The following is a 15,838-nucleotide window of genomic DNA, read 5'->3' on the forward strand; positions in this document are numbered from 1 at the left end:
CTTCAACACATTTAAAGCAGGAAAACACTCAGTTATTTTCCAGATGGTTCATTTGTGTGAGAATGTGGCATCATTCTTCCAAATTAGGCTGGAGGCATAAAGCCGCAGATGCCTTTTTGATGATCATTGCCGTTTAAAGAGGTGTTGGCAGTTTTCCACTGATGAGACGTTTTGTATGCAGCTCATTTAACCGGTGTGCCTTCACAGCCTTCACCACTAACATTGCATTATTAGAGCGGTACAAGCTATCATCCAGTGGTGACATGCAGCCTGTGGAAAAAACATGACTTGTAAAGTGTTGTTTACGTTTTACTGTATATAAATATGATATACAATATTTATATTTTTTAATATTGTGTAATCCGCTTTGGTCTGACAATGCATATTCAATGCAAATTCATTGACAGTGATGCTGCTGGTCAACAGTTGGTTGGTGGCTGGGCCTGGTTTCTGGTGCTTTATATCAGTGACAATCGGCATTTGTCCTTTCTCTTTGTGCCTCTCGCTTCTTTGCCTCGCTCACCCTCTCCCTCCCTTTCCTCATCACTGTCATCTGATCTTACACACAGGGCAACGGTCACCACCAGGTGGAGTCTCACATCAGGAAGAAGCTGGACTCTCTGCTGAAGGAGTCTCGGATCGGAGACAGCGAAGACAACGACAGTTTCAGCATCCGAGCTCTCCTTCGAGCCACGCACCAGGGCCTTCAGAAGAACCTGCGGCAGGTAACGGCCACAACAAGGCAATGTGTAGAGCCGCATATAGAGCAGAGAAATGCACTTCAACACATGAAGAGAAGAACGAGACAAGAGAGGGCGGGGAATAAGAGTAGGCAATGGTATTAGTCATGAAGGGAATTAGAGAAAATATAGTGGTAGACTAGTTACTGCACCACTCTCGTGTCAAACACACCTAATGAACAACATATAACTTGACAGCCAAGAAGGCCACTCTAAAGAGACTGTTGTGTTCCCGCATAGGTGGCGTTTCCTCCAAAGGATGTCAAAACACACCGAAAGTGAAAACTAAATGTCTGCAGTGTTACTTAATATTTCATTTCCCTGCTTGCCTCTTGTGCTATTTATAGAAGCTTCCGTTCCACGACAGCCATTTTAATGTAGTGGGTGTTATGCATCAGGGTATCCTATGCTCTTTATTCTGCTCCTGCTTTGTTGGTGATCCCCTTCACCCGATTCTGTCATTAGAGCTTTTTTTCTCTCCTCTTTATAACTATAATTAAATTCCTCTTTTTTTTATTTATCACCAACTCTTTTCTTCTGCTGCGTTGTGCTTTATTGGCTGATGTCTGTTGCAGGCCCTCCAGCTACTGAGCTTAAGGATTTAATTTTCTCACTGGGAGCTAATGTAGTTTTATTTATTTTACATGAATGTCAATAAAGTGCAAGCAATATATATATATATATGTGTGTGAAGCATTTTTGAATATGTTCTCTTTGTCTCCATAGAACTCCAAAGGAGTTCTGAAGAAATCCCAAAGCAGGTCCTTCATTGCAACGCTCAAACAGAAGGTGAGGGACATGGGTACTTTTTATTTTTATTTAGCTTGATTCAATATATATATGTGAGGACTCAAACGGAAATATCAGGTTAAAATACTACTCCAAACCAAAATAATCGCAGAACCCGTTAATTCTCTTCTGTCAGTCCAATTCTATTGGTCTATTTACCTGACACTGTTATACCTGACCTATTTGGGCCTAAAAACAACAAACTGGCCTTAAAGAACAAACACAGTCTTTTACCTAAAAATAATAAATTAATAGGCAGGTCACATTACATTTAAATGGAAAACGTCACATATTTTCCTTGGCTGCTCAATGAGAATACTCTATCAGCTAGTCACTTTAAGAGCCAATTGTACTGGAAAAGCCACAATATACAATTGGGGGTCTTTAGATTTTGGCTTAGTGTGTCAGGGCCCTTAGACGACCACAGTGAAAGATTCACAACTTTTTTCCGTGGAACACAACAAGTAATTGAAGTGAATGCATTAGCTGGGCCATGTGTTTCAAATGGAGGCAATTTGCATTCAAACGGTTGCAACGGGATGGATTCTCCAGACAAAAGAAAAACTGTAACACCAAAAGATCTGGCCCAAGAAATAGTCCAGCACATTAAACCACCACGTAAAACTACAACTTGCAGTGTAACAAACCTATTAGTTTTTGAACGATTACCTAATTTCTAGGCCTGGTTATTTTCCAACTCAGTATAGTTTTTCTTTGTTCATTTGCTTCTTTTAACCTTCCTCTAACTCCTCCTCTGTTTACACACTCTAAGCTCCTCTTTATTCTTTTATGTCTCCGTCTTTGCATATGCATCCTCCCCCGCATGGGTGTGTGTGTGTGTGTGTGTGTATGTGTGTGTGTGTGTGTGTATATATACAAGTCCATGCATGGGTGCATGTAATCTGTTGGCAAGCAGCCTAAACCCTGTTATTACTGTGAGCCCTCCTCCCCTCCTCAACTCCACTGTAGCTCTTATGATGCTGCTTATCTCGGAAAAAGAGCACACTTCACCAAATACACTCTCGCTGTAATTACATATGCTATACCTAGAACGCCCACCACATGCACAATCCGATATTCAAACTGCTACTGCTACTACAATAACACTCCCCATGAATCACACAGAGACACATACAATTTGGTAAGGACACATTATATCAACTACCCTATCCCACTATAGAACTCGTAAACTGCGATTGGGTGAGTGTGGGCGGTACCATGTCCGATGTGTATTTATAACATTTATCAGGATTTCAAGTGAAGACAAAGATCAAGCCACACTTTTATGATTTCCAAACGCTTGGAAAAGTGTAACTTGTGTGTTTGTTTATGTATTGCTGTGTGTGTCTCCATTATCCAGAGGCACTCCAAATCCAGGCTGTCATGCCAAAGCGTGGACAAGGAAGAGGACAGTCAGGAAAGGTCTGGGAGGGAGGCCGAAGGACACTTCCACAGGTGAGCTTTGACACTGGCTTCACCACAACACTGACAATCCCTGACAACTGAGAGCTGTGACAGCCGCTGACTGCTGGGTGCATTGAGCCGTCTAGTGCATCAGTAGTCAACCGCTACAGCTTCTTCAGCAGTCATTCATGTTTGTGTGAGGAGAGAGAAAGATGGTCCACCACTCAGCACTGGAGGAGAAGCCTGATTGGTTTTGATTGCTCCTCCTTTTGATGTGCCATCTATTATCTTTCAGTAAATAAAGTCAGGAGTGCTAGGTTCATTTTGCATGCCCTGCTGCTCCACTATGACTTCCTTCTCAGATCATATTTGAAAAAAAAGAGAAGATTTTTACAAAGTGAGTCACTTAACGGAACTAACTCCGAAGTGCAAAAGACCCGAGAGGAATTTATTTGAGTCCAAGACCAGAGGCAACACATATGGTTTCCTCACGCAGCCCAAATACTTGGTAGCAGTGTTTATTTCATAAAATAAAATAAAATAAAACCGTGGTAGCTTCTCTTATTCAATATTTTCTATAAAGAAATTGTTTTATGGGTTTAAAAAAAGTATTCGTTGGAGTAACACACAGTAAATGCAACATGAATTACTCACATAAGTCTCGAGATATAAACTCCATTGCCATGACTCAAGGACCTCTGAAAGATTCCCAAATCAGAATTAAAATTTTCAATAGGCATTGTCAGACCAAAGCGGATTATACATAATTTTTCCTAATTCAAAGTATTATCAAAAAAAATAAAATTGCGATCATTGTTGTCTAAAGCATGAATATGTGTATCCCAATTGTCTTTTCATACATTATTTGTTCACTTTGGTCTTGTTTCCTCTTTCTCTGAGAATGAGCATTGGGAAGAAGTATGGAAATTCTGCTGTGTTCCTCTCCCTCATTCGCTTTCTGTGTAAAAAGCCTTTGTCTCTCTTTGTTCTCCTTGTCTATGTTCCTGGTTGCATATTCATTAATGTCCTCGGTAACTGTCACAGTGCACATTCCTGAAAGCGTGTTTTTGAGTGGCTGTGAGACTGACTTTCTTTGTGCAAGACTGTGAGTGCATGACTGTGTGTGTGTGTGTGTGTGTGTGTGTGTGTGTTCATTAATGCATGTCCTCGGTAACTGTCACAGTGCAGCAAAACAAGCACACATTCACACACACACACACACACACACACACACGTGTGTGTGTGTAGTTGTATCTGTGTGTGAATGTGTGCTTGTTTTGCTGCACTGCATGGGCTCTGGTCCCTATCAAGCTTTTTGCCTTTGATGCTCTTTCCTGCGGTTTGCAAGCTGCTTCACTGATGGACAATCCTCTCTTCCCTACTATTCATTTGCCAATGTAAAACACCCACAAACTTTTGAGTATCTGCATGTCTCACTTTAGCTCCTTTATATCTTGCCTCATGTATCTTAACATGATCTCAATCCCACTCTCTCTCCCCTGTCTTCTTTCGCAATTGCCTTCTGTCGTCATCTGTTTTAGGGGTGGACGAAAGAGGAAGACGATGAAACTGAGTCGAGATCTTTCAAACCTGGTGGTGTTCACCAACTCTGTCGCCTCACAAGAGTGCCTGAATGAAGGTAAAACACCAATGCTGCGACACTTTCACACACACACACACACACACACACACACACACACACACACACACACACACACACACACACACACACACACACACACACACACACACACACACACACACACACACACACACACACACACACAGTGTGTCTCATGTGTAACCCATGTTTTTCTTCAGGTACTCCAGGTGACGTTTTGTCGTTCAGCGAGACCAGAGCCCAGTCTCTGGTCAATCACAGAGCCGAACAGTTCCTGTCCTTTAACCAGAGGCAGCTGTCTCGGATTTATCCCTCGGCCTATCGCATCGACTCGTCAAATTTCAACCCTCAATTCTACTGGAACGTCGGCTGTCAGTTGGGTAAGATATTTGAATGTCACTCCAACTTTGTATGCAGGTTGTCTGTTAATGAAAGCATGAGGTGCCCTTTCTTTAGCAGTGTACCTGCCATTACACATGGACTGACACTGCATATACGATGCATACACACAAATAAACAGAAGTCCTGTGTGGCCTGCACAGCAAACTTATTTTACACGTTTCCTAGTGGTCATATGTGTAGAGACTACAGACCAATGAGTATTAAGTGTATAAGATATGAGTGTAAACTATATGTATTAATAAATGCATAAATCAATAAGCAAAAAAGGAAGATATGCAAACGAGAGAGGGTTGGAACCAAATATTTTAAAATCTGTGCAAAAATGAACAGCGTCACGAAAACCCAACTTCCAAGGAATCTCTGCTAGTCCTAGTGTATACATTTCAAAGACTTCAATTAGATCATTTTTAAAGGAGCTGTGAGTCAGTCCTTGTCTTTCTCTTTTTCTTTCTTTTTCTCAGTCGCTCTCAACTACCAGACGGAGGGCAGGATGATGCAGCTCAACAGAGCCAAGTTCATGGTGAATGGAGGTGTTGGCTACGTCCTCAAGCCCCCGCCCATGTGTAAAGGTACTGCAGCAAACTGATGGTGACTGGCAACAAAAGTCTCCATTATCCTATCAATTATGGAAATAAGAGTATAATCTGTTATTTTTACACTTGCATATACATTTTAAGTATAAACATACAGATCAACTTGAACACAAAGAACAATCAGAGAGGGTTGGATTTTAGGAATGAGTGAAGAAATCAATTACAGATCTTGCTCTGCTGTATTGCTTTCCCTTCAAGGCTCCTTCAACCCATTCAGCGATGACCCGCTTCCAGTTTACCCCAAGAAGCAACTCATTCTCAAGATCATTAGCGGACAGCAGTTGCCCAAACCACCAGACTCCATGCTGGGCGACCGTGGAGAGGTACAGACACACCACAACACATTCACTGTGTGCTCACATTCTGTCTTTTTCTTTCTCTCTCTCATTATCTAATTTTTAAACATCATACAAACAATTTAAAACAGAATTTTTCTTCCTTTTTTCCTCCATCAGATAATTGATCCATTTGTGGAAGTCGAGATCATCGGCCTGCCAGTTGATTGCTGCAAGGAACAGACACGAGTTGTTGATGACAACGGTTAGACACGCATTCATTTCACGCCAGAGAAACAATAAACATGTTATCTTGCACAACAGAAAATAACTTAAAGCGGCTATAATTGATATTGTACGAACAAAGTGTCAAACGACAATGTGGACACAATGGCCCTCATTTATCAATTTTGCGTGGAAACTGGTGCAGATTCTGGCGCAAATACCTCCCTACGCCAGGTATCGCGTGGGATTTATCAAACAGGCGTATCTCGCCAATCGTAGCGTACGCCAGGCCATATATTGATAAATGCGGCGGATGGAAACGAGTGTATCACGCCCCTATATTTTCTCAGTTTAGAGGCCTCGCCCAGAGGTTTTACGACATGGATATGCGCAATACGGCACTTCCCTGAAGTAGAAATTGACAGAATAACAGCGAAAGTAGAAAAAAAAGAGTTTCATTTCGGAGCATTAGCCTACAAGCAGCATCAAAGAACGACAGAAGGCAGCAGTTAGGAAGGAAATAACTGCTGCGGTCAACAGCGTTGGTGTTGACTCAAAATCGCCACTAAAAAAAGCGTGTTGCTGTTCTGAAATGCAACCAACTGGGGGTGCGGGGCTGCGGGCATAATATAAGTGGTGGAGGAGAAAAAGACGCACCAACTGTCCGATAATGGTCCCCATAAAATAAATACACGTCTGCAGAGATTTGAATGATTAGAATGTATTGGCCCTTTTAGATAGCACTATTCAAAAGGGTTTTAAAAACTAAAAATAACACATTTTGCGTTTGTATGACAGCATGCGCTTGGCACGAGTGGTCAGCCCGGCCGTCAGCTGCACAAGCCGACCCGGCAGCGATCAGCTGTGAGAGCGCCCACCGTCCTGCTCCACCAGCAGCGTGCCGGTTAACGGTGGAAATTAATCGCTCGCTTTAGCATCAATGACACATTAAAAGAGGAACTAACATCTACAAAGTGCGTCAAATAAATAAAATGTTAAGCTGAATGTTGTGCCGTGTATTTTTTTGTATCATAAAGAGCAGTGTAGGCCTACTACATATTTAATACTTAGGCTAACATTTTGAATGAATGCAGCCCCCGTGCCTCAGTGTCCCCCCAGCTGCTCCAGACGGAGATAACTGCCGCAGTCCCATGCAGCGCTCCTAAGTGGCCGGTGTGTGCACTATTGAATCAGTGCTCCTACTCAGTTGCGCACCATAAGCTGCACAATTTTAAGTGATTAATATCTTTATTTCGGTCTGAGCAAACACTGCATTTGTATTATCTTCTTATAATTGTCCAACAAAGTCATCGGCTACCCGGCACAGCCTGCACTGCGAGTCCATGCTGTTTACAAAATTGCGTACACGAGCTGAGAGCTGGCGTGGGATTTGAGCGTATCCTACGCTCACGTCCATATTGATAAATGCCGAGATTTGCGTGGAAATGTACGTACACCCATTTTTCTGGTCTACGCAAAATTGATAAATGAGGGCCAGTGTGACTACAACTCTACCATTTTGGTTCACTCCCAAAGCTCTCTTAGGCTCATTTTTGTACACATCCTGCTGCTGTGTTTGTGACAAAGCTGCAGAACATACGTTCAATATTTAACATATTTAACTAGTTGTGAAATTAATAAATTAACCATGACTGAATTTGATTTAATTGCCTATGAATAGAACTGAGAGGTAATGTTATTGGTAACACACAAGCCTTTTCTTACTATCAACAAGTCAAAATTTCTGCTGTGAAAATTGCTTATTGATGAAAACTTTAAATGGATTCAAATCTGTTGATTAAAAACACCCAGTGCAATCTAATCCAGCTCTTAGGCTATGATATTTTACAAGGACTTAAGCAAGGACTTAATTCCTATCTGTTCCATTTTCATATGCCTTGATTTTATATTATCACATGTAATTGTTGTTTTTCAACAATGCAAACCTTTGCCTTAAACTGTATCACTTATCTATTATATGTTGCTTTTGCATCTCACCCCCTGAAAAGTGTCATACCAAATATAGGTATACTACACTATACATGCTATAGAAAATACCTTCCCATATGGCACACAAAAAAAATTAAAATACCATAATGGCATCTCACCTATGTTGATTCTAACAATTATTGCCATAATTGCTCAAAATTGCTCTTTTTTTTAAAGACGAAAAGGTGATATTGGGACGACAGATGGGTTGTGGTGCGCTGCTAGGATCAAAAGTCAGATACAATAATTATAGGAACACAGGAAGCAGAGCAACGGGGTCTTGTTGTGTCACCCTTTACATATCTCCACAGATGAGGGCAACCCACAGAGAGGGGGGAAAGGGTATGGAGTCTTAACACAATTATAAGAATAGTGCTGATCCATAAGTCACTTCATTTTCCACATCAAAACTACAACCTTTTTAATATTTTATTTATTTAAATTGAACATATTATGATTGAATGAGATTCTGATGAAACTGATCATACATATGTGTGTATTTTCTCCAGGTTTTAATCCAGTATGGGAGGAGACTCTGTCCTTTACCCTTCACATGGCTGAAGTGGTTTTAGTGCGTTTCCTTGTCTGGGACCACGACCCAATCGGACGGGACTTTATTGGTCAACGGACCGTTGCCTTCAGCAGCCTGATGCCTGGTCTGTGCAGAATTCTTTAGTGTTTTAACACATATGTCACTGCAAATTATAATCTTTACAACAGTAATTGACACACAGACTCACCCGCACTTTTCCCTTATGGCTTTGACAAATTGTATAGCTACGGGGGTACATTATCTTTAGTCTTGTGAACCATGTTCTGTAGGATTTGTGTAATAGAAGACCTTTTGCTCTAAAGATTATTTTTCTTCTCCATAACCATTCCTGTTGTCCCTGAACTTCTGATGCCCTCTCCTCATGCAACCAGTACACAAACAGACCCATGACAGATGATATCGTTCTTTGGCTCACCCTGTCACTCACTCTGTCGCTCACATGCTTTTCTTTCCTCATCTGCTATAACAGGCTACAGACATGTTTACTTGGAGGGGCTGACTGAGGCTTCCATCTTTGTGCATGTGTCAGTGCATGATGTCTATGGGAAGGTAAGTCTTGCATTGTAGATTTCCCTCTGTGAGAGCCTCTTTTGTCAACTGGGATTATATTTTGGAAGTTAGCAGAAAAACTGTCTAGATAACTCAATTCATTTAAAGTCTGCTCCTTCGATCCTTTGTCTTTTTTAGTGGAGCCCTCTAGTCCTGAACCCCAGCTTTACCATAATGCACTTTCTAGGATCTAACAAGGTATCCTGATGATTCTGTGTGGTGCTGCATGAAACAGTATTGCATGATGCAAAAGTGCAGTTTGCGTGTTTAGCCTTAATTACACTCATTTGCCTCTTTCATAAACCACTGAGTCATACAGTTTGCTTGCCAGGTCATTTTTATCCAGAAAAATCTTTTTTCCCACTGTTGTCCCATTTTCAACTAAAAGAAATGCCATGAAAGCACGCAACATAATCCACATCAGCTTCTTGCGTAGTGTTTTCTTGTGAATTTAAGGAGTAAGGGTGCCATCTATAGGCAATGCATATAAAAACATGCAATGTGAACATTTCCTGTACACCTAGTTCAATAGATGGCATACCTTATCATTGTTTTGATGAAAAGTAATACCTAAACTTGAGTGTTGAGTCTATGTGAGTGTATGTTAGATGCACATTTCCTCTCCTATTTGTTATCGATTTTTTTCCCTTTCTTATTTCCTTCCCATTCATTTCCTCCTGCTCTCAGGGCCATCAGCTGCGAGGTATCCGGGGTCTGTTTAACCGTTCGTCCAAATCCTCTGTGGATACAAACTGCGCTGGCCTTCGTAAACGCTCCATCAGTGATCACCTCCTGCGACGCACAGCTAGCGCCCCAGCTAAGGGACGGAAAAAGACCAAGATGGTGCTCTCTGAGTCAGTGGCTTCCATATCGGACCAAAATAATTGCATAGGTGGAGCAGGAGCAGGTGACGAGGGCATGTCAGAGAAGGACGGGAGGGTGGGGAGGCGTCACCAGTCCCGAACCCCCCTCACCCACAGACCTATCTCTATGCCATTAGACAGGCTTCTGCATGGGCAGCTGTCCCTCTGCTCCCCAGACAAGGAAAAGCAAGATATGGGTGCAGACTCTGTCATCGGTGGGTATTTTTCATTTCTTCCCGGTCAAACAATGAAGTGTATTGTGGAACTATGCAAATTACACCCAATATGTATAAATTCTAGTTTAATGAACATCATTTTTTTCATGATTAATTATAAAATACCCACAGCAATCTGTTTTATTAAAAACAGTATATGGGAACAGTTAAACTGTGTTCAAATAAATATTTAAACTGTGTGACAAAAGTGCTTCTTTTTGTAATAAAATGCTTAGATTCTAAAAGAAACATGTGTTGACTACTTTTGATTTTTGTAGGATCAAATATGTCCAATCTCTCTCCTTAAATTCTAACTGCTACAACTATTTAACACTCACGTACAGTAACCATGTGAACTGACAGACTACACCCTTCTCTCCATGATACCTAAACATGCCTTTTCTTTCCCATCTTTATTTGTTGTGCTTCTTTATAGTAGAGAACTGACTAGGATATTCCTGCAGGTAATCTAAAATACCTATTGTCTGAAGGTTGTATTTTTCAAAAACGTACTGAGAATTGCGTCCACCCAGTGTATTGTGTTCCAAGTGGTCTGAGAAATATATTGGTGTCATTTGATCCCATTTTATCATCTCTTTCCTAATGTGATGTATGCAAACATGGATTATTCCTTTTTTCTTTTTTACCTCCACAGCCCCATTTCCCAGCTTCCTTTCATAGTTGTACTTGGTGATCCATTTGTCTTCGTATTGCTATTGCCTTGAATTGTCTGGACTGTTAATCGTTGTTATTTAATCATTGGCTGGCTTGGTTGTCTTCATTAAATATTTGTACAAAAGCCTATCTTCATTGATTTTTCTTTTCATTTATTTCCACAGGAGCTTGCCCTTTCAACAGGCCCAGGTCTTCCTCTTTGGATCCTTACATCGAATCATCATTCTCTTTTGAACCACGCAGCTCATCCCATTCTAAGACATACATCAACAGAAACGAAGAACATGACCAATCAGAGGAGACTTCCTATCTGGTTATTGGTGTGGGACAAGCAAACAAGGAAGAAGATTATGCCAATTACCAGTCTGAAGGTAACAGAATCAACAAATCAAAGATTGACTCCACAGCAACAGAGAAAAGCTGTTTCATATCGCCTAGTACCAAAAACAGCAAGGTGACATCAGATAAACCAGAAACATCATCAAAACACAACACAACATTCACAGTTGCACATTCGGTCTCGTCATCCTCCTCCTCTGCCCCCTCCTCTGTAGCCCCTCTATCCCCCGTCAGCATGACCTGTGAGCTGAAGAGTCCTGGCTCTTTACATGACAGCACCATCTCCAGACTCATTGACGATATGTCCTTGTGCAACGAGCAAGACACACGTGGCTCTATTTCCGCACTGATTGGGCAATTTGAAAGCAGTGTTGATCAAAACAACACAACATTATCTCAAGATCATACCCCTTTCCGTCACTCGAACCTCAGGCCTACCACCCCAAAAGCACTGCAAGATTTAAGGTATCCTCTCAAGACCAACACTGCATCTTCTATCAAGGAAGACCTAATCAGTCCCCAAAAAGTAGCTCAAAAAACAAATCATGCAATGAATGGAACCCTTTCACCGCGTACGATTCCCCAAGAAGGCCCCCTCTCCAGCCCAGAAACCGCTGAGATTGAAGAGGTCTACACCATTCTGGATGAGGAGGTGCTGTCGCCTGTATCAGCGTACAACCTGAAGAAACAGACTGTTCATTTTCAGGCAGACACTATGGAGAGCAAGCCCTCCAGCAGTTTGGGGTACTCTCCAGCAAAGGTGGTTCAGGGCATAGGAAAAGGGCAGAATGTGGACTGGGATGATATGCACACAAAGAGGGGCGCTGGAGACGAAATTGAAGAGGCAGAAGAGAGTATATACGAAGAAGTGTATGATCCCCCAGCACCAATATCAGAGCTGGAGCAGGATACTTCCAAAAGGTACACAGGCAACACTGTAAAAAATAACTGTTTCCAGTTTCTCCACCAGACCAGTCCAGGTGGACATGCTTTTGCGGAAGTGGAGATTAATGTCGATGAGGATCCATTGGAGACAATGCTGCCCCTGTCAAAACATGGCAACCATTGGGATGGGCTCATGAGTCCAACCAAACGCCATGCTATTTACCAAAACCACGAGTCCACTCCCAACTACTCCAAACAAAAACAGTCTTCATCATACCGTGATACTCAACAACAGTATCCATCACACGCATCTCATGTAGCATATTCACAGTGTCCCTCCCCAATGCATCAACCTCCCTATCAGCTGTCTAACCACCGGCAACACCAGAACAACTCCCAGACTTCCCCCATCTATAGACCCAACAGCTCTAGTCACTCCAACCCGAGTCCACTGCGTCAGAACAGCTACCCTGTTCCTCTGAGCAATTGTGAGGCCTTTAACAACAGCAGAGACTTCGGCAGTTCCTACACACAACAGAGGACCTATAGTGGCAGCCACATCCTAAACAGGTGTCATCAAGATAGACTAGGCTATAACGTCAAGGAAAGGGAGCAAGTAAGGTGCTTCCACAATGGGTACTCATCTTCTGAATGCCTCCCTGGCCAATCTGCAGTGTCTACAAACATCTGTAGAGACAGAGGCCTGTATTCCCCTTCTTCAGACTGCGATGCAGTGTACAGCCTTCCGGACTATGACTGGTTTGCTCCCTCGTCAGAGGCTCCAGCTCCTCGAAACACTCAGGCACACTGCCAAAGTACACCACAATATAACGCTCCGAAGCAGCCTTCAAACGAGAAGGTTTCCCTCATTAATACAAGGCAAAAATCACAGCCCGAATCCAGACTTTCCCTCCATTCAAATTTAGACCCTTTATCAACAAAACCCAATTCTGGTATCATAGACTCCACAGCCCCTAGCCCATGTAAGTCCAAGTCCCTGGGAGACCTGACTTCTGAAGACATATCATGCAACTTCCAGAGCAAATACCACATTATTAGTCGCAGTTTTATCACCCCCCATATGAGAAAGCAAAAGAGGAACGTCGCTATGGGGGAAGTAACTTTCCAATCACAGTCTTGTGATCCACTTACAGAACAGCTACGTAAGCTAGTCAGTCTGGACGGGGATGACAGCGACGGAGATAGGCCCCAGCCACCACAGTTGCAACAGGAAGCAACATCTTCCCTCTCACAGCCACAGGCAACAAGCATAGCTCCTGACGTTCCCAGGGATTTGGAGGATTCCCCTCCACCCCTTACCCGTCGCCTATCTTCTCGGAGCCAAAGCCGAGTGCGTCACATCAACAGTCGTGCCCGTGAAAGACAGCAAGAGGCTCTTAAGCCTCGGCCCGGTGTGGTGATCAATAGCACCGCTGGCATTGGTGGGGTAGTGTTAAGGAATAAACCAGCCTCACAGAATCCTCCTGCTAACAGACACTCCACTGGTTCTTACATAGCAGGCTACTTTGGCCAGCTGGAGGACAGGGGACTTCCTGAAGGTGCTTGTACGTCATTACGTTTTGGAAATGGAGATCATTATGGCGATCGGTACTATACCGATAACTCTTTTCAACCTGCTGACTCCAACCACTCTGCTTCAGAGCCTGAGGTCTACTTTCTGCTTAGACTGTAGCTCTGATAATAACCTTAACTGAGATTGAAGTTCAAGGAGTGATAATTGATGATGTTCATTTTCAACAAAAACCAGGAGAGCAAGGAAATAATCAATTGCCATTGTTTGCTCCAATGTTTACAGATCAATTTCCCTTATAACAGATCAATAAATCATATTCTGGGCTATTTCTAGAGAAAGATATCATTTGTACAACATCACATATCGTGGTCATGGTTGGATCTGACGGCATGAATTTCTTGTTTTATTTGTAAACTATTCTAAAGAGTATGATCTTATTTGGCTGGCATCGTATTGTCTATATTCTGCTCATTGTGTCAATGTACATGGGAACCTTGATTCCGTCAAAAAGGCTTCTTAGACTGACTGTACAGATACTTGTTATCTCTGTTCCTGTGATGTACTGTCCAAACTGTGCACATTGATTATGGCTAGAAAAAGAAATAATCTTAAGCAGTGAGGGAATGTCTTTCTTGTATTGTTTGAATGAGCGATAAAATCAAACAGCTACTTCTAATTGATGTAATTTATCTTTTCAAAGATAAAATGTAAGTCTTCCTTCTCTTTTTGGTGGTATTTGTTTATTTGTGTTGTGTGTAAATATTCCTGTTATTGTTTTTACCAATTCTGACCGTACATTTATGTTCGTGCATGTTACCTGTGGACATGTCAGGCATGACTATGCATCAATTTATAAAGTAGATGTTGCATTACCCAACATTTGCACAGAACAAGTAGTTGCATGGGATATAACAGAGGACCCAGGCTTGTTCGTATTAGGTGCAATACAATACATAAACTTCCATGTTAAAACTTGTTGCTCTCTATGATTTGTAGAAATTGAAAACATGATTGCAATTTTCAAAGATTTGCATTTGAAATGTTTTTTATTTTTATAATTGCTTTGATACAGATTGCAAAAATGATCTCTTGTTGGTTATGATTATTTTTCTTTATACAACTCCATGAGCGGAAAAAAACAAAACGGTTGACAACAAGGCTGAGGAGGGAAGGGTGACAAATCATCAGATTATTTTATTGTTTCAGTGTTACACCATATTTTTTTCTTTATATTGTTGCTCATAGGAGGATTGTGAGCATTTTCCTACCGATGCAATAAAATATCGAAATATTAGAATTTTTGTTTGTATCCTTTTTAATTCAAAATACTAGATAGTAACAGCTAATGAATACATTATGCAGCTCCAGCTGAAAATCAGTTCATTGTAAGTCAGCCTCATCTTTCCCCTTATGGCACCTTGAACTTAATGGGATGTAATTGCTTGTGAAATTACTGTGTAATAGAGCTAAGAAATTGCACACCTGTTGCTCTGGTCTTACAATTCCCCATACTCATTCCAACCTGCACTGCCAGACTTTGTTAGCTTCATGGTTCAATCGCAGAACAATAATCCATGGAAATTGAATAGAGAATGATATTTACAGTGTGATGAATGCTTGCATGTTTAATCTTAACTTTTATAAGAGTACAGCAGTCTACACAAACTTTTGACAGACTTATCCTGAGGTACAGTCCCTCAGTTACCTTTGGGTCATTCACATGATATCATACAGTATTATATATGTAGGAAACATGCTGCACACACACACGCACGCACATACGCAAGCACGCACACACACACACACGCACACACACACACACACACACACACACACACACACACACACACACACACACACACACACACACCTCTACCTCAAGCTTCATACGCAATAATGACCTGCTATATTAAATTGTTTTTCCACCATCACTCTGGAGAGGAACAATTTTGGGTTGTTTGCTTCTTGCGTTTGTCTTGTGTCGTCAGTTTTAAATCCTTGCAAAACATTTTTTTTAAATAAATACTCACATCCACACCTAACAAGTGCGGCGTGGGAGGGGGGGTATGTTTAGTCGAGATACCATTTACAGAGTTAACAACTTAACTTCTGACAGGAGCTTTTTAATCAAGAGAAACATGTTTATGTTTTTGTTTCTATTGTCCATTCTTTTTGCAGGCAACTGAC

The 15,838-nt window shown here is 41.7% G+C and overlaps 1 protein-coding gene across 1 annotated transcript in view; it reads left to right on the plus strand.

Moving 5' to 3' along the window:
• The window catches only part of plch1 (phospholipase C, eta 1), a gene marked incomplete at both ends in the record, with an annotated part of 56,695 nt that extends 42,885 nt beyond the window's left edge, over positions 1 to 13,810 (plus strand). The window contains 13 exons of the mRNA XM_080024951.1: positions 570 to 725; positions 1,467 to 1,529; positions 2,890 to 2,984; positions 4,475 to 4,572; positions 4,755 to 4,934; positions 5,418 to 5,525; positions 5,748 to 5,872; positions 6,005 to 6,089; positions 8,548 to 8,694; positions 9,061 to 9,140; positions 9,279 to 9,338; positions 9,828 to 10,218; positions 11,058 to 13,810. Coding sequence (XP_079881077.1) covers positions 570 to 725; positions 1,467 to 1,529; positions 2,890 to 2,984; positions 4,475 to 4,572; positions 4,755 to 4,934; positions 5,418 to 5,525; positions 5,748 to 5,872; positions 6,005 to 6,089; positions 8,548 to 8,694; positions 9,061 to 9,140; positions 9,279 to 9,338; positions 9,828 to 10,218; positions 11,058 to 13,810 — 4,341 coding nt within the window. The remainder of the gene's footprint in view (positions 1 to 569; positions 726 to 1,466; positions 1,530 to 2,889; positions 2,985 to 4,474; positions 4,573 to 4,754; positions 4,935 to 5,417; positions 5,526 to 5,747; positions 5,873 to 6,004; positions 6,090 to 8,547; positions 8,695 to 9,060; positions 9,141 to 9,278; positions 9,339 to 9,827; positions 10,219 to 11,057) is intronic.
• Positions 13,811 to 15,838: the final 2,028 nt, after the last annotated feature.

This window comes from Ammodytes marinus, assembly GCF_949987685.1.
Source record: "Ammodytes marinus genome assembly, chromosome: 3".
Classification (NCBI taxonomy): Eukaryota; Metazoa; Chordata; class Actinopteri; order Uranoscopiformes; family Ammodytidae; genus Ammodytes; species Ammodytes marinus.